Source organism: Wolffia australiana, chromosome 14, assembly GCF_029677425.1.
Source record: "Wolffia australiana isolate 7733 chromosome 14, ASM2967742v1".
NCBI lineage: Eukaryota > Viridiplantae > Streptophyta > Magnoliopsida > Alismatales > Araceae > Wolffia > Wolffia australiana.
Window position 1 is genome coordinate 15,551,695 of NC_135848.1, and position 22,479 is coordinate 15,574,173.

General features: G+C 42.9%; 1 protein-coding gene across 1 annotated transcript in view; it reads left to right on the forward strand.

The window, feature by feature from the left end:
- The window catches only part of PIR121 (transcription activator), a 108,634-nt gene that overhangs the window by 83,563 nt on the left and 2,592 nt on the right, over positions 1–22,479 (forward strand). Inside the window, exons 21-26 of the mRNA XM_078585773.1 lie at positions 6,072–6,191; positions 6,252–6,395; positions 8,129–8,278; positions 9,260–9,403; positions 13,338–13,425; positions 15,441–15,568. Coding sequence (XP_078441899.1) covers positions 6,072–6,191; positions 6,252–6,395; positions 8,129–8,278; positions 9,260–9,403; positions 13,338–13,425; positions 15,441–15,568 — 774 coding nt within the window. The remainder of the gene's footprint in view (positions 1–6,071; positions 6,192–6,251; positions 6,396–8,128; positions 8,279–9,259; positions 9,404–13,337; positions 13,426–15,440; positions 15,569–22,479) is intronic.

Genomic DNA, 22,479 nt, shown 5'->3' on the forward strand with positions numbered 1-22,479 from the left:
CCTGGTGGCCTTCCTTCTTGGGGTCTCTCATTCATTCATGGCTTCTTGCTCTGGGTCCACCCCACCTCTGCCCGAAAGGTGTCTTTGTATCAGCATAAACTCATGAATATCGCCATCACCTTGTGTATTCCAAGCTGGTCTCACATAGGATGCCTGTGGCCATACATCATGATGGTTCGACCCCCTCCTGTACACCCCGCATCTTCCTCCTGCCGCCGTGATCTCACGAGGGCTATTCAGTGTCTTCACACCATCCCACCTCACTGGCGTACTTGATGCAAATCACACGTTCCTTTCTTCGCGGGTTGCAGAGACTTCGAGCATTCCTTGGAAATGGTGATTGCAGCCTCCACAAAACACTTCCTGTTGAAGAAGAAGATAAAATGGATAGAACTTTGTTACTTAGAAAAAGAAGGGATATATGCCCTTATATAAGGCTGAGAGAGAGTGTTAGAGATTTATCAATGTGGGATTAAGAGAGGGAACCCTTAGTGGGCTAAGGTCTAGTGGACCTAATAGGCCACACCACCTATTTCCCAACACTCCCCCGCAAGCTGGATCGTGGATGCTCGTCATCCACGCCCAGATTGTGATGTAGTAGGAGGCGGTGTAGAGCGTGGAGCAGGATGGCCGGAAAGATGGCAGAGGATGGCTGGAGGCTGAAGACGGTTGAAAAAGAGAAGATGGCCGAGGCGTTGGGGTACCAGGAGGCAGCTGGAGGCATCCGAGGTTGCTGAGGCGACTGAGGCAGCTGTAGGCGTCGGAGGCGGCTGAAGGCAGCGGAGGGCAGAGGAGGGAGCCCGAGGGAAACCGAGGCAGCTGAGGCAACTGAGGCCTCCGGTGGAAACCGAGGCGACGAGGCCGCCGGAGGCTGCTGAGGCAGCCGAGGCAGCTGAGGCATCCGGTGGAAACCGAGCCGACGAGGCCGCCAGAGGCTGTCGAGGCAGCCGAGGCAGTCGGTGGTGGCCGAGGCAGCTGAGGCAAGGCAGCCGGTGGAAACCGAGGCGACGAGGCCGCCGGAGGCTGCGGGGGCAGCCGAGGCAGTCAGTTGTGGCCGGAGGTGACCGAGACCGCCTGAGGCTGCCGAGGTAGCCGGTGATGGCCGAAGACGTCCGGAGACGGCCGGTGATGGCCCGAGACGGAGGAGATGGTTGGAGAAGGCCGGAGACGGCCGGTGACGGCCGGAGAAGGCCGGAGACGGCCGATGACCGCCGGAGACGGCCGGTGATAGTCGGAGACGAGCAGTGATGGCCAGAGACGAGCCGGAGACGGCCGGTGACGGCCGGTGACGGCCGGAAATGTGCTAGGGTTGTGAGGATGCGAGGGCGGCCGGAGGCTGCGGAGGCGCCCGACAAGGGGGCTGAAGGCAGCCAAGGCGGTTGGAGACTGCCGGAGACCACCGGAGAGGATAGATGAGCTGAAAGAGAACATAGACGGCGACGGAGGCTGGCCAGAGGACGCCAAGAAGAAGGACAAGGACGGCGAGGAGAAGGAGGACACCGAGAACGAGTACAAAGAGAAGGTAGAAGGGACGGATGAGGACGCGAAGGCGAATCCCGATGAGGAAACCGGCATTGAGACTAGGGTGGAGAGGAGGTGAGGCGATGAGGGGGAGGAGTCCTAACCTGGAAGCACCGTGGGACAGAGATCACCCGAGGGATGCAGAGCACACGCAGGAGATCGACGGAGATGATTCGCGGACGGAAGATGCAGGGCGGCAGAGGGAAAAAACCTCCGCCGCCCTGGACGCCGATGCGGAAGATGCCCTAGGTCATCGACCTAGGCTCTGATACCATGTTGAAAAAGAAGATAAAATGGATAGAACTTTGTTACTTAGAAAAAGAAGGGATACATGCCCTTATATAGGGCTGAGAGAGAGAGTATTAGAGATTTATCAATGTGGGATTAAGAGAGGGAACCCTAAGTAGGCTAAGGTCTAGTGGACCTAATAGGCCACACCACCTATTTCCCAACACTTCCCCCTCCTGCTTCCCTCGTCGAGCCTGACCCCCATCTCAAACGAGCCTTCCGTAGTGTGTCGCGACATCCACAAGCCATTTCTCGTGACCATTGTGGGTTTCTTCACCACGACCTTCTCTCCCTCTTGCCATGAGAATCTCGTCCAACATCTTGCGGCAATTTGTGATTGAGTTGCGTCATCATGTCCGAGGTCACCCCTGAACAGCATCACGATCAAGCCTCACGTCACGCTTTGCGATTGCCTCATGCCATTTCGTGTGCCGATCGCGATGCTCTTTGCGCCATCCTTCCCTCCCTCGCGTTACGAGAGTTCCCTCATGTGTTATGATGCAATCTGGAGTCGCCTCACATCACCATGACCTAGGTTGTGAGAATATCTGGGGCCATTGGCCATAGCTTGGGCTTCTTTGGGGAGGGGCTAGGTCTCCCGCGTCTTCCCCTCCCCCTTTCCCCCTCCCCCCCCCCCCCCAAATAGGTCATGACTGGATTTTTCAGCAGAAAGTCTAGAAGAGGGTATAATAGCAAAGTGGCAAGGATAATAGTGAAGGGGGCATCAATGGACTTATTAGCGGCCACAACGAGCTTAACTTTGATCTGGTCCCGATTGTTGTGACAATCAACTTCAATATCCTTCATGGGTTGCTTAACATTGGACCAGAAGAAATGTACACAGTTCCTTAGCGGTCTTCATACTACTCGCAGGGCTGTGGGTATGCAACATGCAGTTCCTAAAGAAAGCATCAAATCTGAGTTTGTTAGCAGTTGACCAGGGCTATTACATTTTACTCATCCTCAAGATATGATTGAGCTTATATCTTGATATTCTAACAAATGAGGTTGCCACCAGTATATTCGTAGCCATAGACACTCAAGTGACTACAATTATGGTAGAACAGACCTCATTCATGGACTATAAACAGAGATGGATACGCTAAGTCTCTGGAGAAGCGAGTTGATGGAAGAAGATGAAATATGGTTGTCTAGACAAGAAGAGCCGTGGAGTCATCCACGGTGCTGATGCAGCAGCACTCGCTAGGGCATAGCAGCCCAGGGAGAAGATAATGGGAAAAACACAAAACGCCAGATGTTTGATCACTTAAGCAGACCTTCACTTATACAAGATGGTCTCAGATCGACTATCTTTTGGGTACTGGATCTGAGACTGATGAGTTCTGGTGATCAAATGCCGGAGGACATAAATGCAAATACAAAAAGTTGTGGGTACAATAGAAAACCTAAACAGTGTATTTCCGGAAAACACTTCCCCTCAAGCTGGAGTGTGTACATTCCTCATTCCTAGGTTTTAAATGAGTCTCTGAAGACTTGGGCTATGGAGACCGTTTGTTAGTATATCAACACTTCGTTCTTCTGACTTGATGCAGGGTGTGATGATCAGATTAATCTCTATGTTTTCCTTGATGTCAGGCTCCTCCACCTCCATGTTGTTTGGTTCTGTTATGTTATACTGGATTCCAAGCAATTTTTATAGCAGATTTACTGCCATCAAACAGCTAGATGGGAGTTTTAAATACAATATTTAAATCTTTCAAGGTAGACTTGAGCCATATTTCTTTACAAATTCTGTGGGCTATTTGTCTGAATTCTTCCATGATGAAGATAGAGTACTGATATAATGAAGTAGGAACAGATATTGACAATTGTGCATTGGAAGTGGCAATAACCTCTGTCATAATGAAGATAGAGTACTGATACGATCCCTCACCTTTCTTAAGGGCACTCAGGGTTTTTCCCTTCTTTATGTTCCCTTTAAATATGAGGGCCCTCCCTTATGGAGGGAAGCCAGGAAATATTAAGAAGTTCAAGCTCCTCGACTTGTCTCCCCTCAGTGTCTTACTCCTATCTTCCATCCTCACAATTGTCTTCTCTTCACCGCGTCTTCAGATGTCTGGTCCCAAGTTGATCCCCACCTCCTTCATTCTGCCTCTTCCCTGAACCATCCCTTCTCGTCTCTATCCTGGGATCTCTCTTGCTTGTCTCCATCTTGATTTCCCATCCATCTCAATGTGATTGAGGTTTTCACTATTGGAATTACATGGAAGATGATACGACCATCTAGTATGTACCAAGTACTGATATTGGTAGTGACAGACACACAGACAGTGTGCAAGATAAGAAGCTTCAAGACACATGGGTGCTGGAGGTACATTAAATGGTCTCACAATTATGGGATTAAAAGGATGTGTGGCCATGCAATGAACGGACAGCATATGACCCAGATGCAGCATTCAAGTGCAGCGCAGGTGTGCTGCATGGGATGCATATCAATGTGTCTCTGCAGATCATAACATCTTCGATGTAATTCTGATAATGAAATGCTTCAGTTCGATAGAGATAGGAGGTCTAGTGAGAGACATGCAAGCGAGTTCACAGGATGGAGAAGAAACGAGAATGATCAGAGAAGAGATCAAACCAAGAAGGTAGGGATCCACCAGGGACAACCGTCTGAAGACACGGTGAAGAGGAGACAGTCACGAGGACTGTACAGGGCGTGGATGGGACTTAGAATTGAGGGGAGAAGAGACAATGAACTCAAATTGCATAATACTTTCTGCCTGCCCTCCTAAAGGGAGGGACGTCCTATGTAAAGGGAAATGATAGGTGTGCCCTTCCGTAGGGTTAGGGATTGTATCAAAATCATGTATGGTCCTCCCTTTTGAGTGGTGTGGACAGGGGGACATGACATGATGTACAGGTCTGCATGAGGGGGAGAGAGGTTTGCTGGAGAGGTGATGCTTGATTGCATGCGCATACAGTTGCCTTGACTAGGGAACTTCTTATGGTCACATGAAGAAGTCACAAATGACTCAACCTGTGGAAAATAAGAGTATACATGAAGGGTAAGAGAAGAGGGGAGAGAGACATGTTTAGAAAACATAAGTAGATAAAAAGATCCGATGGACCCTACAAGGATAATATGGATAACAAAGGAATGAACCCATAAAGAAATTGAGTCATAAGGTCTGTCTCAAACAGAAACAACATTCGGATTCCATTGAGGCAAGTATTCAGACTACTATATTATTAATGTCCAGATTACATGGTACATCTCAGAATCAAGGACTGGATATCAGACATTGTTCATCAATCCTCATTTTTAACATGCATCACTTATGGTTTGCTTGAAATTGTGACTGACTTCCCCTTTTCAGGATTTTATCTTCAATTCATCCACAGATTGTTCGTGTTGTTGTTTATACTATATAATTAATCTTGTCTAGATCATCAATTATGCTGCCGATTTATAATTTTCCATTTTAATTTTGAATGCTTTGATCTGGTTTTAGTTACTAACTGGTATTTCTCATGCCACAACGTTAGATGTTTGATACTTTTTTTGGACTCTCCGTAATACTTACCAGAAGTTATGGAAAATATATAATTTATTACAGAAAGGGCTTTCCTATATTGTGCATACTATAAATGTGAAGTTTTTGTAATTTTTGGGGACGGGTACTTCATTCGGCAAATGATTGTTGCCAAAATCTTTTTCTCTCTCAAAAAAAAGTAAGAGTCATTTATAATATGATCCCTCTTTCGAAATTTCAAATAACATGAGATATACTTTTCTTTCAATCACCATATCCCTTGGCAGTTGCATGAACAAATTATCAACTTTTATAATCGAATCTGGTCTAGTCCAGAGATCTCTCACGGTCATTTTAAGATTCTCCCTGAATCTACCAGTTCTAGTTCAGAGTAGAGGGATAAACATTTTATGGGTTCTTGTTCCTAAGTCTTTCTCTCTTCCCAAACGAATTTCACTCTTCTGCTTTCTCATTTCCTTCCTCATTCATTTCAGACATAATCCTGGTTCTAATAATACTCATCTTCAATCATTCTGTATTTCTTGAAACTATGGCTCTTATCTGACGGAGGAAATGGAGTCTATTTCCTTGCCTTCGAACAATTAATTATTGCACATGGTGTTTCACGAATCCCAAACACCCTTTTTTATTTCTGCCCAGGGGAGAAAAAAGGCTCCCCTTGTTCACTGAACCTACAAATATTTACCTTATCTCGTTATTAGTTCTGTTACTTCTAATGATGTTGATAATCTCTGTTCTATTCAGCTTCTGGGGAGAACAATTGATCTAAGGAGATTAATCACACAACAACTGAACAAGTTCTTCCGGGAGAATCTTGATATTCTTTTTGAGCATTTTGAGGCACAAAACCTGTGTGGAGTTGTGGTATGTTGTGGTGAATCTCACCTCTATGTGATTACATGATCTAAAAAAAACATTTTACAGGAGCTTCAAAAACTTTTGAGCATCTTAGAACTCAGTCATCAGTTGCTCTCCCAAGACCTTCACCTTGATTCATTTGCCCTCATGTTTAACGAGATGCAAGAAAACCTTTCTCTGGTCTCATATTCAAGCCGTTTATCGTCGCAGGTTTGATTGTTGCTTGATTTTCATAATTTTGTTTAGTGTCATTGCAGGAAACTTTAATTTTATAATAATCCAAAATTATTTTCCTTTGCTTCACCATTTGTAAGAGAGTAAGGTTGGTGGCAGTACTAGTTATTAATTGGGAGGGAGAGGAATGTTTAGTTATTGTAGACTAAAATGATCTTACTGTTGGAGTCCCTCTGAAGATTTTGAAATTATCTTTTATAAGATGAAGTACCAATGTCACGGTGACTTGGATGAGGAATTCTAATTGTTCAAACACATATATCTAAGTTGTCACTGTTGACTGTAATTATCATATCCCACAAAATGCCTGCATGACACCATACATTCTGTTTGAATCAACTATTTGACTGTTAAGATTATTTAAAGTGTATGCATCAATCATCATCATTGAAACATAATCGCATCATTAATGACATTATTTGATTGTGGTAAGGTTCTGCTGTTTGGATCAACAAATTAAGTTGTCTCAATAAAATATTAGTGTTGTTTTATAGAACACTCTGTTGATATATTTTATTCATTGTTGTCCCAGAAAAATATCAGTGTTGTTTTATATAACATTCTGTTTATAAATTTTATTCATTGTTGTCTCAAAAAAATATAACTGTTGTTTTATAATTAGTGTTCGCCGAACCAATATCCGTCTGATATCCGGTATCGGACAACCGATATCCGATATCCGGGAAAAAATGGGACGGGGCTGGATATCGAATATCGGATATCGGTCGATATCTGTCTATAAGGGGTTAGACGGATATCGGTATCGGATATCGAAGGTGGAGGGACACGACGGATACCGGATGCCGGATATCGGTTTTTGATATCCGGATATCGGAACCGGTACCGACAGTAAAAATACGGTTTTAATATCAATCTATGACTTATGTGCATAAGAATTGATTGGTTTTATTCTATTTGAATCTCAGTTAATATACAGAGTTTAAATTTTTTATTTTCTTCCATATGGGATAACAGGATTCGAAGTTTAATATAAACGCAGAATCCCGTTATCCCACATGGAAGAAATTAGAAATCTTTCTTTGTATATATTAAATGAATCTGACAATACATTAAACGGTGAAATTATATTTTAATCCATATTTGCTATATTTAATGGCCCTTATATTGTGTCATTATTTAATATATTATCACAGCGTCCAATAAATAGAAGCGAAAATTTCTATTTTCTTCCATATGGGATAAAGGGATTCGGAGTTTAACACCAAACCCGAATCCGGTTATCCCATATGGAAAAAAATAAAAATGTTTGGCTGTATATATTAAACGTGATGTATTTACTCTTAAAAGTTCTCTCATAACTCTCTTGCCCACGGTAAATCGATCTAATCACTGAATAATTATCACTTAATAATATTTTTAAGTAAACTTTCGATGTGGATATCGAAAACCGATGTCCACACCCGATATCCGATGTCGTCATCCTTCCCCCTGAGACGGAGACGGATGCCGACATCGAGACAGATATCGGTAGCGGATATCGGCACTGTAGCAACCGATATCCGATACTGATATCTGATATCTGGATATCGAAAAGAACGGATACCGAAAATTGCCTTTCCGGTATCCTATACGGCTTCCGTCCCGATACCGGCATCCGGTAACGGTATCGGGACGGTGAACACTATTTTATATAACAATATTCATATATTTTATTTTTAACAATTTTTTTTGTATCCTTTGACACACAGATCTGGGCAGAAATGCAGAATGACTTTCTACCAAACTTCATTCTCTGCAATAGCACACGACGTTTTGTGAGATCTGGAAGAGGAGCCTCCAGCTTCAACCAGAAACATGATGCTCAGACTACGAAGGCATATTTTTTCTGTGGATCTGAGGTAAGAAATGCTTCTGAGAATAAGATATCCACATAGAATGGAGAAACAGTCCAGTCTGTTGGGAGTATCAAGATAAGATATTCAAAATATGCAACTTATACTGGGAGTATCTTCAAATTACTATTCGACAACACAAGATTCAGGCTTTAGAATGCAGTTATCAGTGTTGATGGAGATCTCATGGTTACCAATTATGACTATATGCATCTTGATTAAAGATGCATCAAAATCTTTGAAGTAGGAAAGAAGTCAAACTGTGATTCCCAGTTCTGGTAGTTATCTTTTGTAATATCCTGCCCAGTTCTCCTGAATCCTGATCTTGCCAGCCAGTTGTTGACACTTACATTTATTCTGTGAGAGAGATATCATGCAGAAACGGCCCAATTTTATTTCAAGGAGGTCCTGAACTCAAATTTTCCATTGCCTTTGTTAATTTTCTCTCGGAAGTGTTTCCAGGGCACCATTGTCTAGAATTTCATCATCTTATTCATATATGATGTGAATCACAGCTTCTGTTAGTTAGGAGGACTGTAGAAAAGAGAGTCCCGAAGACACAAGAAGGAAAGCACTGATGTGATGGGTGAAGGGGAGAGTCAAAGTTACCACTTTCTAACCAAAAGTCTTATAGGTACTACAGCCATTATGGTTAATACATTTATGGGTCAGGCCAGTTACATGGTCTGATGGGTTAGCCTAGAATATTTGATAATATCAGAGTCCAAGTAATCAGTATCATGTCTTTTAGCCAGTAATGGGCCATTGATTTTTTTTCAATAAAAATAAAACACGGCATTGTATTTTTCAATGAGTCGATCTGTTTTGTATTTGACCCAATAGGCTCTTGTACCCTCAATTTGCTCCTAGGGTTTTTGTAAGGTGACCTTCCCTATACTGATTTTTCTCCAAGGATGTCATTTCTTCATCCTTACGCTGCTACTTCATTTTTTGCTTGAATAATCTGATGTCAGCATTCACCTGTAGGAATTCAATAGGGCTCACAAAAGCTTCTCAGGACTTTATGGTGGATTCTTTGGAATAGAACACATGTCAGCAATTGTCCGACTTTTGGGTCCCAGGTCATTGCCGTGGCTTATTAGGGCAATGCTGGACCATACCTCAAATAAGGTAACTGCAGAATTCCCTATACCATGTTATTTGTTTTTTTAGTACACATTATATTTTTTAGAAATGCTGCGTTATTGTTTAAACATGTATGTTTCTTATTGACTATGGCTACTTCCATCTGAAATTTGATTCATTTTTGTCAATATTTGCACACCCCCAACTTTCCTCTAAACCTTTCAGCTAAATAAGAGAACGGCTGGAGGGCTTGAGACATTTGTCAGTAATTTCAGATAGAGACAAAAAATAACTTCCTTGATCTTGCATCAGGATTTTGTATAATTCTTATAAGAGGAAGAGAATAAAGAGAGAGCAAATGGGTATACCGTTGAAATAGATTCACTAATGGTTTAGGCTGTTCGGAGCCTGGGAGGCCCAATCATTGTCAACTCCTAAGATTTTTATCTTAAGAGACCTTTACTGAAATTGGCATGATGATATTGATGTCTGGTATGAAGAAAGGCCTAGCCTCAATTTTCTCCTTCATAAAATTACAATCCACTTCGATATGATTGGTCGATCATGTTTTCAAATAGCTCAGTAAAGTTAGGTAAAATAAATGCAGGGATGCTCAGTGTAGCACATTTACAGGGGCCAAATGCAGACTGGGGTCACAGCCACTGCCACAGCCTCCTGTCCCCCCTAAAAAGTACTACCGGCTTACTGTCCATTGACTTGAGTGGACAAAAGTTTTGATTTTAATTTGATTTTGTCCGACACTCATTGTAGAACTTCAGTTTCTACCAAATCAAAACCAGTCTTTGATCAGACTGACACCAAACCTAAGTTTTGGTACAGGTTTAGGTTTACACCAATTTACGGATGCCCGAAACTGACATCATCATTCCCTACAACCAATAAAAAACGTAGCCTGCTACAAAGCGCTTGTTGTAGACTATCATTGTGATAGGATCCTGGAGAGGATCCTAAACCTATCTAGGGGTAGTTTCGTCAGTTAGCCCACAGGGGCATTTCAGTCATTTGCAATTATGTATTTCCCTTTAAATAGGGATGCCCTCCCTTTAGGAGGGCAGCCAAGAAAGAAGAAGAAGAATGAAGTAGTGCCTTGTCCCCTCTCCAAGTCCAGGTCTGGTCTCTCTCTCCCCTTCTACAATCCCAGTCCTTGCGATCGTCTCCACTTCACCGCGTCTCCAGGCGGCTCGTCCTCGATCGATCCCTACCTCCTCAGCTCGGCCCGTCCTCTACCATTCCCGTTTCATCTCTCTAACCCCGGGAACTTCTACCCTATCCTCGTCCTCTACCCTCCCTCCGATACGACCCGAGATCAAGGACCGTATCACATTGCAAGAAATCCTGAAGATGGTGCATGGTGCTAAGAGTCATCCATGTCTGCACTACCTCTACCTTGCCCTTGTCAATGACCCTGCACAATGAGATCTTATGTTCTAAATATTCATGTAAAAGCTACTTTTGGGTAAATGATGTTCAGACGGAGCCTCATGGAATGTGGGGCAGACAGCGGTAGATCTCAGTGGGAGTGGAATCCCTTGTAAAATGGATGCTGAATCAAATCTTTTGTAATGGGACAGCGATGGACATCTTGAGTAGAACGATACTAAATCCCATGTAAAACCTTGAACTTTGATCATATAACACAAAATTTTGTTAAATTTTAAAAATGGGGAAGGAGAGAGAGGTTCCAAGGGAAGAAGGGACAAGGGGATGGCGAAGGATATGTTGCGAAGCGGTCATTGCGCAGCAGGGAGATGGTGTCAAACCTGTGAGCACAAGGTGAATAGATTACAACAAAGTGAGGGGAAGGGGAAGATAGATCAAGGGAAACACATGTTGCAATCCTTCCATAATTTTATATTTGATGACCCTGTATTGGGCTGAGCCGCCGAGTCTGGGGCCTGCTTCTGTCTGGTCTTCTTCTGCTTTTATATTTGATGGTGTGTGGTATCACATTTCCATTGAGGTCTGATGTTCTAAATATTCACGTTTAAAAATACCTTACTGATAAATGATGTTAGGAGGAAGCCTCATGGGAAGCCAGGTAGACATTGGTGGACGATAGGTATTCTTATGGCTGACAGCCCCTTAGACCATGTAGCGTTGAGCACCAGTTGTCCTAAATGACAGAGTCCCTTGGATGATGCAGCCCCCAGGTCATGGAGTTGCAACGTCGTTTGGGGCCATGTCATCACGCCATAAATGGCCGTGACGCTGCACCCTAGGCTGTGATGTTACGGGAATGTGACTCGGGTCACAGCCTCGTCTTTCCTTGCCTGGGGTGCTGGTCTACATGACTGGTTTCTGGATAACCTTCCAAAGTATGCTAGAAAGAGTCCACTTTGAAACAGAGATTGAGAAGGTCCCAATTTGCATGGGCTCAACCCAATGTGTATAGCAACTCTTGGTGCAAGATGACATGGATGATGTTTAGAAGTAAAATAAAGTAGACAATGACAATGTGAATTTGGATTACGATTGGTATGCTCCTGGAAGTGGTTTCTTTGAACTAAATGTTGTATACAAAGGTGGTCATAGAGGAGATGGTTGTTCCCCCTCTAACTCACACCTCATTCAGCAGTTGATAATTGGTGAAAATTCTGAATGCCCAGCATCAATGAAGATGGAAACATCTCACCTTTAAAGAAAGCCATTCGTGTAGAGGAATCGCCTTGAGGAAGCCCCATAGCTACCTTCAAAGCTACGTGTATTGGACAAAGATAGACCAAACTATCAGAGCTTGCGTGGCATTTATCAGGGCATCAAATCGATATGTGGTTTCCTCATATTCAAAGCTGGTAACAACATGGATATGCAGATCATTTTCCCAATGATGGGCTGGGATAAAGATTTGCTTTTTGGAAGCATAGAGCCTGATTTGACAGGATTGATATTCATCAAGGGCGAACCACACCCATTCTTACCAGAGCCTGATATCCTTTGATTTTGTATAGCAGTCGCTGGCCTTCTTCTGCCTGATCAAGAGCGATGTTAGGGAGGGACAAGAAAGTGTCTTCCTGATGTGATCTAAAATTGCTTGTTGTTGGAGGGTCTCCTTGATCTACTTTTATTCAGGCAGAGGGCCAATGATCCTAGGATTCTTACCTCAATCAGGGTTCGTAGTGCGCCACTTTATTTATTATCCACAAGGAAGTGTGGAGTGGAACTTCAGGATCAGAATCTCTTGTCTCACATTGTGGAACTAATTCACCACATCCTTGTTGTCATCTGCCAGATTTCACAAGACGAAATCCATCCACAAAAGCTGGTGTTCTGGGGTGTTCTCCCCAAAAAATATGAGAAATCACTTGTGTGGGGTTGATTATGATGTTCCTTATGCGTTGGAATACACTTAAAAGTATTTGGCTTAAAATTAGGAGAAAATGGAGGAACAACTGGATAAATCCTTCATGTAATACACCCAAGTGAGATCTGTAATTATCTGTGAATGTATCAAAATACTGAAATCTAATATTATATGGAAAATGTCTAGTTCACAAAATCTCTGAGTGAATGGGAACAGGATTATGAAACTGGTTCTCGTACTATGAAATCAACCAACTTGCTCACCAACGACAGAAATTTTTTAAAACATATATTTTTAGAGAGAGAGAGGGGCCAACGCCCAGGTACATATCATTTCTCTCTAGAAACTTGTTCTCTGTTCTCACTTAAACTTCAGTGGTTCATCATTTCTCTTAAACATGTTCTACTAGCAGGGTGATCATCAGATGGGGAAGATAGAGGGGCAAACACAACTTTGATTACCTTCTTGTCTGTTCTCCTAAAAGGAGGGCACCATACGTAAAGGAAAATATATGTTGCATTAGAAATGACGGAAATACGTTTAATGTGCTTAAACTGACGAAGCTAACCTAAATATGGCAGTTTTCATATGAATTTCATGTTGTATATTCATGCATGTACTCAACTTATTACTGACATGGTGAGATTGCAATGTCAGATAACAGAAATGGTACCAAAGGTTGCTTGCCTACAGGAGTCTTTTCCTAAATCAATTGGCCTACTTTCATTCGACAGTGGAATCTCAGGTATGTTTCTACAGAGATGCAGTCATTTTTTATGACTTTTTTTTGTTCCAATTTTCCGGCATTAATCCCTGTACTAACAACCCACTAACAATTATGAGGGTGTAGTGTTAAGGCGTTTCTTGATCCCTCTGGTGCAGATTAGTTGGCTGTTCTCACCGTCTCATGCCACCACCAAGGAGCTCTAGATGATGGGGGTTCTTGTAGAGATGGGCCCATGTGGCCCACAGAGTCAATATTCCTTATTTTAGGTCAAATCTCTTTTTCAAAGATGTTCTAGGGTAGCGCGATGATTAGGAGAGGCATTCAGTGAAAGTCTAATACTCAATAAAAATATTTTTCCATTTATAAACTTTCTCATTCTGTAAAACTTTATTCTCCATTTCGTTCATCAGTCAAAAAACCTTGTCAATTTAAGAATAAGGGCTTATCATCCAAGAGGAAATAACATTTATAAGTGAAGGTGTGGTCTTACTGATTAGGTTGAATATAAACATTAGGTTCCGATGTGATAGATTCTTTATAAGAATGTATCATCGTCTTTTCAAGAGAAGGAAAGCACATCAGGAAACATGAGTGAATGCTCACACATGTGAATCGTTTAAAAGGGCACCAACGAGCAATCCACAGCTAGTGTGGGCTCTGAAAGGGGGTGAGTTTAAAAGGGCCCAGGCATGCCCCCGCCGGCCACCTGGTGCATCCCAGGCACGATAGCCACACTGCTGTGTAGATGTTGGGCACACAGCAGCCGCTATGTCAACACAAACAGATTGGGGGCCTCACATTGCTCTGATCCCAGTGATGAGATCCTATGGACAGAGAAAGGAAGAGTTCAAATATGGAAGATAATAAAAGCAAACAACAGTGTATGGTTCACGACTTCAATCCCACAAGGGGAGTACCTCCCCACGAAAAGTTCACAGAAAGATGATGCTTTAATCCTCTTTCTCACTTCCTTCTATCTTTCCTTCCATTTGTTTAACCCCAGCAGTCTTGGTTTCCAGGGAAAATATGTTACCTTGGGTTTGTCAATTACAAACACAGTTATCAATGGTCTTCCTTCAGTGACCACCATAGCCTCTAAAATTTATATGTAAGTCTGAAAGGGGCCATCTCCCATTTTGTACTACTGGTGTGTTGTCACCTTTGGTAGGGGATGTAGCCAACTGTCTATATGGGTGGCTCTCGAGAAGAATGAGTTTCCTCTAAGAGAAAGTCACTTCACCTGCCAGAAATGTATCTGGGTGCTCTTCAATGCTTGTCATGCTCAGAGCAGATAAGTGAACCATTCTATGACTCAGAGAGGGCTACTCTCTCAGTGCAAAGTTAAGGCCAAATCTCAATTATGATTCAACATGTATTCCCAACACTTGAAGCAGTGAAACATGAGTCTCACAGCTGAAGGAAAAAACTTATATTCCTGCTGAAGAAGAAAACTAATATCTCCATCTAGTATCTGGCGTCTACTGTAAAGTTGTTGGGAAGAGATATCAAATTGGTAATAGCGTTCCATCAAAAATGGCTGTGGAAAAATCCAAATGATAGTACACGAATTCTCCCACAATATCGCTGAAGAACTGAAGCAATTTCTTGGTCAACAAATATCTGAAAGGAAAGTGTCATCAAAACTTGACCTCTCTCTTCTACCAGCAGGTTTATTTATATCTCTACTAGTTAGAAGGAATAGGAGAATGTGGTGCTTGAGAAGATGGTATATTTTGGGAACAAAATGGGGATGGATGAGATTCCCTTCTTTCATTGAGATTTTTATAAGAAAACAATCATATAGGTATTATTGTATCTGGGAGATCTCATACGACATATCTGTTTTCTCATTAAAATTTAGATGGTAAAAATCTCAAAATTAGAAATAAATGTCTTTCTAAAATATGATTGTTAAAATTTATATTCTACTGAAACTCAAATTATGTGATTTTACAAATTTGATTATATGTCAATTTGGAATTTATCTTTTCAATATTCAATTTGATTCAATTTCTGAAAATTTCTTCTTACAGGATGTCAAAAAATTATCCATGAACAATTGTCTCTGGATTCCACGGCTGAAATTAATCTCGAAGTTCTTCGTGGTCTGAAAGAAATAGGAAGCATGTTATATTTGATGAGTCTTCTCGACATTGTGCTGGTGAGAGAAGTCATAGAAAGTATTTTAGTGACCTGACACAGAATAAAATATTTCCCTCTCACTTCTAATGGGCTTTTCTCTCTAACTTTGACCTTGATTCGTAAACTAAAACTGTCTTCTTATTCAGTGGAATATTTTCTCTTAACTCTTCATGCTTCATTGGCCAAGAATAATGAGCATCACTATTTGATCCCTGAAGAAATGAGATCTCATTTCTTCAATATTTGTCGAATCTCCATGGAATCTCCATATTTAGCCAATGACTCTGCCATACATGCATAAACCATGATGGTGTTGAATAAAAAAATTACACATCATCATTCACTAAATTTCCGCCAAATATTTGTGGAGTTACAAATGGGCTGCCTGTTTAGGTTGTCTTACTGGGCTCAATATGAGACCGTAACATTTGGGTCTTTAAGTGCCACATTACAAGTAGAGAGACGTACAGGTAAATCATAATAAAGGTGAATTATAACGATTGTAAAAATTCTACAGGGACTGGCTTTCAACAGATTCAGTTTGAACAAACAGGATTGAGAAGATGTGTTTCGATTAAACCTTTAATTAAAATGATATGCTGGAGGGGAGAATCTGATAAGCGTCCATAATTCCTCAGTCGCCATGCTTGAGTGATGTACGTGCTTGGGCCCCATGCAGGTGCTCTTATCAGGAACCGATCATGAAAATTATTAAGACCCCAATCTGGTCTTACCGGAAGCAAAAGGTACCCAATAGATGCCTTTATATTAGACCCATCCCAAAATGTGACTCACGGATATGCAAGGGCAAAGTTCCAGTGTTTTCAGGAAAGAACCCAGGAAGGTAGCTGTGGCATGTCGACCAATATTTCCGCTCGTACACTCTAGCAGCGCACGAGCGGCTTCAATTAGTGGCTATGCATCTTGAAGGGAATGAGATGACTTTGTTCTGCTACCGAGATGATCACTTTGGGTTTCCAGATTGGGCCAATATTCGTAGACAAACCTCCAAGTGTTTCAGCTACTCAATGAAGGAAGCTTGCGATATGAATCTTCCTAAAGTATACAAAAGAAGAAATAAATCAATATTGAAAAATGACAGTTATGACAGTTATGATGGCCATCCATCGTTAGAATCTTTTGGGGCATCAATTCAGCATAACAACCCAACTGAAGCATCTGAAGAAGCACAACCAACAGAGGCATCCCTTCATGAAGAATCCAGAGGTGGCACCCAACAGACACCACCTTTGGATATGTTCCGAGAAGACAACTGAAGAAATAACTGTTTAAAGTAGGATAGTATAAATGTGTACATATGTATGTATGATTAGGAAAAATCTCTCAAGAAGACGTTGGGAAACTTTCCGAAGGCTCTTAAGTCAATCTTAAGAGATTGGGAGGCGAGGGTCGTCTTGTAAGATAGCCTTGTAACCAGGGTTTGTGTACTTGTACTCTGAATTGTGTTCGATATATCGAAGTGTGTACATTTACTTAATTCAAATTATATCATTCTGAGGAGACTGTATCAGCTTGCCATCACTTTATCAAACTACAGTAGAGGGGGACATGGAGGAGCATCGCCATACCTCCCCACATTATCACATAGGCTTTTCTTTCCTCCCTGCAATATGATATCTGAGCCAGTCTTGCTCCTTAGGTGAGCTTCAGGAGTAAGCATGGCAGTTGCAACAGGTTTTACAGAATGTCTGAACCAAGATCACCGTAGCCCAGCCCCTATGGGGTTGAAGAACAAGACCACAACAAATCACATACTCCTTGGCTACCCCTGCTGCAGGGTAGCTCACCCGGGGCCCAGTTTTGAAGGGGGAAGCAACTACATTGACATAACAGAAAAAGAGTAACGGTTGCAAAAGACAAAGGGCCTATGTTGTCACTGTTGTCCAGCCCATCACTGTAAGCTTGAGCTACACCTTTAGTTGGTCCAGGGCAACGCTTAATGCAGGTCCTCATCTGAGGAGGATTTATCTCCAACAACAGACGATGAGCCTTTGTTGTCAGCCCAGGTCACTCTGAATGTGATGTTGGACCTCACATCCCAAGGCACATTGAAGATGATGGGCCAACTCCAAGGGCGACAAATTTCATCTGCATTGATTGGGTTGCGACGGACAACTTCATCTGCAGACGACAACACTGTGACTTTGGCATTCAGCTGGTTGGCATCACTCCACATGACATGACCCTGGGAGACTGCTACCTCCAAGGACATAAACTGTGTCAAAACTGGAGATTAGAGTGCAAGACCTATTTATCATTCAGCACTTTCTTCCATTGGGTCCACTGGCTGTAGATCCTCGGGTGGGAGAACACAAACTATGACCTATTGATGCTCTGTTTAGGTATGCATGGAGTTCCCATACTCTCGGGGTGAACCAACCTCGTATTACTCACCCCTGTCAGAACATTGTCAGTAGGGAATCCGGTGTCCTTTATCAGTGTTGATTAAAGGTGTTTTTATTTTAATCTGTTTTTCTGTAAATGGGCCACGTATTATTAGTGGCCCATATTCATTTTATTTTATTAGATTTGAACTGATGTATGTGGGCCACACTTTATGAGGCCCACACTTAAGTGTATCACATGACCTAGTCTCAGAATTAGTCACGTAAATGGGTGGGCCCACTCACTGGTTTATTCACTGGTATTTAACAGGTCCAGTGAATGAAAAATATGTGCAGAGGTTTGGATCAGATTATTCCTTGTATTCTCTTCCATGGATAATGTAGGTTTCTTAATTTGTATATAATTAAGTGTTAGAGATGGTGTAGTAGAACGAATCGTTGCAATCCATCTAGAGATCTCAAGTTTTCATTTCTTTTGTCTCTTGATCATAAACTTTTCAATTCACGTAAATGAGTGGGCCCCACTCACTGTTTTATTGGCTGGTATTTAACAGGTCCAATGAATGGAAAATATAAGTTTTTGTTCTGTTAAACCCTAGCCACAAGCTCTTCCAACAGAGGACCAGAGAGGGCCATGCTATTGAGATCAAAGGGAGATTCAAAGTATATTCAACAATCAGAATTCCACTTATGCTGTCCACTTATGGAGACAGTTGCAAGCAAATTTTCCCCGGGCCTTTGACCCCCACCAGGGCCTTCCTCTGACACTTAGTGCCAACCATCGCATCCTGTAACGACAGGGCCCCCTCAACATAAGTGTGCATCCTTATTGCTACTCCCACGCACAGAAGGATGAACTCAAGCAGGTGGTGCAGGAGCAAAAGTCACAGTGGATCATTTGCCATTGGACCAGTCAATACTCGAGTCCAGCCTTGCTCGTGTTTAAGAAGACAACACCTGGCTCTGTTGTGTCTACCGTCAGCGCTCAACCAATTTACCGCTCAAGACAAGTTTCTGATTCAAGTGTAAGACAAGTTGATTGAAGAACTCAATGTCATGACGGTCTTCTCCAAATTGGAGATCAAGTCAGCTTATCACCAGATTTGGAGGCATGCAGATGATACTCCCGAAACACCTTTCCGGACTGGTACGATCCCTTTTCAAGACTGGATCAATCGACTCCGTAGTAACAGGAATCTCAATTGACCAAATTGATGTCCACAACCACAGATTGGAAGAGAGTGTCTGAAGAAAGCAGGAGGGACAGAAGTAGAGAGATTCCTGGGAAGAAAGGGAAGAAGGGGAATGATGAGGAATAGCGAAGGATCGCAGATGAAGGGGGTTAGTCACTCTGCAGGGGGCGGTGACTCCAACCTGCAAACAAGGAGAGGAAAAGTCACGATCTGGGGATGAAGAGGAGAGGTAGAGATGGGAAACTCACAATGATACTTCCATCCTTCTTCTCCCTAGAGAGAGGCTTAAATGGAACCCATAAACGGGCTGGCATGGGCTTCTGAACCGGGCTGCTGCCGTGGCTTCTTCCGAACATAGATGCGTTGACGGATCATATCACGAACTCACCTAGACCACTATGAGTTCTTAGTAATGCTGTTTGCATTTATTAGTGCACCTGCCATGTTTCAGGCATGATAAATCAGATATTTTAACCCTTACTGCAGAATTTTTTACAGGTATTCTTTGATGATATTCCAGTATACAGTCGCCTGAATGTATTTTCCATGAGCAACATCTTCACAAATGTAGCCAATCCTTGGAGGACCACCAGTTCTGTGTAAATGCCAAGAAGTGTATGCTCTTGTGGGATCAGCTGGAATATTTGAGTGAGGTGATCTTCAGCAGAGAACTGGTGACCGATAAAAGAAAGATAGCCGAAATCATGGGTTGGCCCAGACCCTGCAATATGTGACAACTGTGAGAATTCCTCGGCTTGACAGGGTATTATGGCAGATCTTTGGCTAATTCCCAAGAAATTGCATGGCCTCTCACCCAGGTTTTAGAGGAAGATGGCTTTATGTGGACAACAACGGCACAGCAGGCATTTGAGAGACTAAAGGTTGCGATGTCAAACACCACAGTGCTGATTCTTCTAGATTTTTCCTGGGATTTCTGTGTGGAAGCAGATGCTTTGGGGGGTGGGGGTTGCCACTGTCCTGATGCAGCAAGGGAGGCCAGTAGCTTACTTCAGCAAGGATTTTCTTCGCACAGAATGTGTGAGCTCCACCTATAAACAGGAACTCAATCGCAATTATGTGGCTATTACTATCTTATGTTCAGATGCTTCACCATCTGGATGGACTAACACAGCCTGAAATATCTATTCGACCAATAAGAGGTGCAAGGCCCTTATCGTGAGTAGGTTTCCAAACTAACGGTTTTTTGCTTTTGAGATTCATTATAAAGAAGGTTGCCTGAACATGGTCAAGGATGCACTATCGCGCTCACCCTAATTGGATGAGGCAGTCTTGTGCTCGATACTGATACTGGTTTGGTAGGATGTCGAGACATTGTAGCCCGAGCTCACGATGGACCCCAAGTGGCATCCAACAGCAGTTCTGCTGGCCCATGAAGAGTGGTATCAAGAAACGTGTCAACCAATGCAAGATTTGTCTAGACCTCAAGTCTTCCCATTTGGAACCTGCAGGTCTTCTGGAGCCTCTCCCTATGCCCACTCGGATTTAGGAGGAAATTTCCTTGGATTTTGTGGAGGGTTGGCGCGTTTAGTTGAGATCACCACCATCCTTGTTGTGGTGAATCATCTGAGGTAATACAGCCATTACGTGGCCACCAAAGACCCTTTCTCAGCCAAGATATCGATATTATTTTCATCTGAGAGACAGTTCGTCTACCTGGGAACCCCAAGGGCATGTTGTCAAATAAGGGTAGGGTCTCCACATGAGCTTGGCGTATAACCCGGAATCATACAGCCAAACAGAAGTCATAAATCTGGGATTGGAGGCATATTCACATTGCTTAAGTGGGGATTAACTGAATTCATGGCACCAATGGTTACCATGGGCCAAATTCTGCTACAACATGACTTATCATGCTGGCCACAAGGACATTGCCCTTCCGGGTCGTCTATGATCAGGACCTTCCATCTCTGGAGTTTTTTCAGATCATCCCCTTCTACCATGTCTTTTGTCTGCTCTTGATCAGATGTTGGATGTGTTGAAGTACAACCTCCACAAGTCCCAAGGTCAGAGAAAAAGATCAGCAGACAAGCATTGTTGTAGTGTGACTTTTGCCATTAGGGATATGGTATACGTAAAAGTATGCCCATACTGCATGAAATTACTAGCTCGTCGCCCCTTTGAGAAGGTGGGTCCACTGTTCTTCAGACCTAACCACATCAGCCAATGTGTGGGTCTGTTGACATAGAGGATGGAATTTCCTGCCCACTACTCTCTGCATCCAGTCTCCTGCATCTCTCAGCTTCATCAGGCGGTGGGGCTTAATGTGGCCTCTCAGGACATCCCCCAAATCCGTCACAGGAACTTGTCTGGCAGGTGTCCCCTGAGACTACAGGACTTCAAATACATGAGCAACGTCGTTCAAGTCTTGATTAAATGAAAAATCTTACCAGATTTTGAGGCAACCAGGGAAGATGTTGCCTAGATTGCGGATCAGTTTTCGAAACTCCAACTTGAGGACAAGTTGCATCATCAACAGGGGATCCAGACTTACTAGAAGCAAAAAGAGCCCAAACAACCCCTCCTTTATTTTTGTCTCATAAAGGGGACAGCACAGGCCCACTCCCATCAGGAAATATGACTCAATGGCATACTGCGGGTCATAAAAGGGGAAGAACCTGTGCAGAAGAACACTGACAAAAACCTCATAAGACTCTCTCTCCCGCTCACCACCTTGCCCTTCCTCTCACCTCAACTCTACTCTTCCCTAGCCCTTCTCCCATTCATGATCTTCTGATACAAGCCAAATTAGGAAATATAAACGTAAAAGGCAGGTGGAAGGGATTGTTTAGATCCTTTTCAAAAATAGAGATGCTTAATATGTTAAATAACAGGGTGCACCCTCATGAAAGCTACGTTTTTGGTTTATGGAGAGTTGGAATTTTCAGTAGCCAGTCAAGGAGATCCTCCTAGACTGAGGTTAGTAACTGATTCGATGATCCTCTACCCGGCAGCCAGCTGATCCAGCCACGCCGAGGCCATTTGCTTGTTCTTTGTTTTCCTTTCCCTTCTTCTGTTCCTGTCGTTCTCTTTCAAGGTTAACAAACTTGTTATTTGTTGGGGAAGGAGTCTTATCATTTTGGTGGTGTTATTCTTACAAAATCTTCCAAGTCTATTTGTTGCAATTCAGTGTGAGAGGAGGGTATTGCAACATCTTCCTGCGACAAACTCATCAGAGAAGAGTTGGTAGATTGCTTCGGCACAGCCGCTGGGCTATCGGCAGGCTTCCTCTTATTCCACTCCCCTTTTATTCCCTGTGGTCTTTCTTTGCTACTGCCTGGAACACTAGAATAATCATGCAATCGAATTCTGATTGTTTGAGAAAGAGAAGGGTCTTGCCAGAATTCTATGAG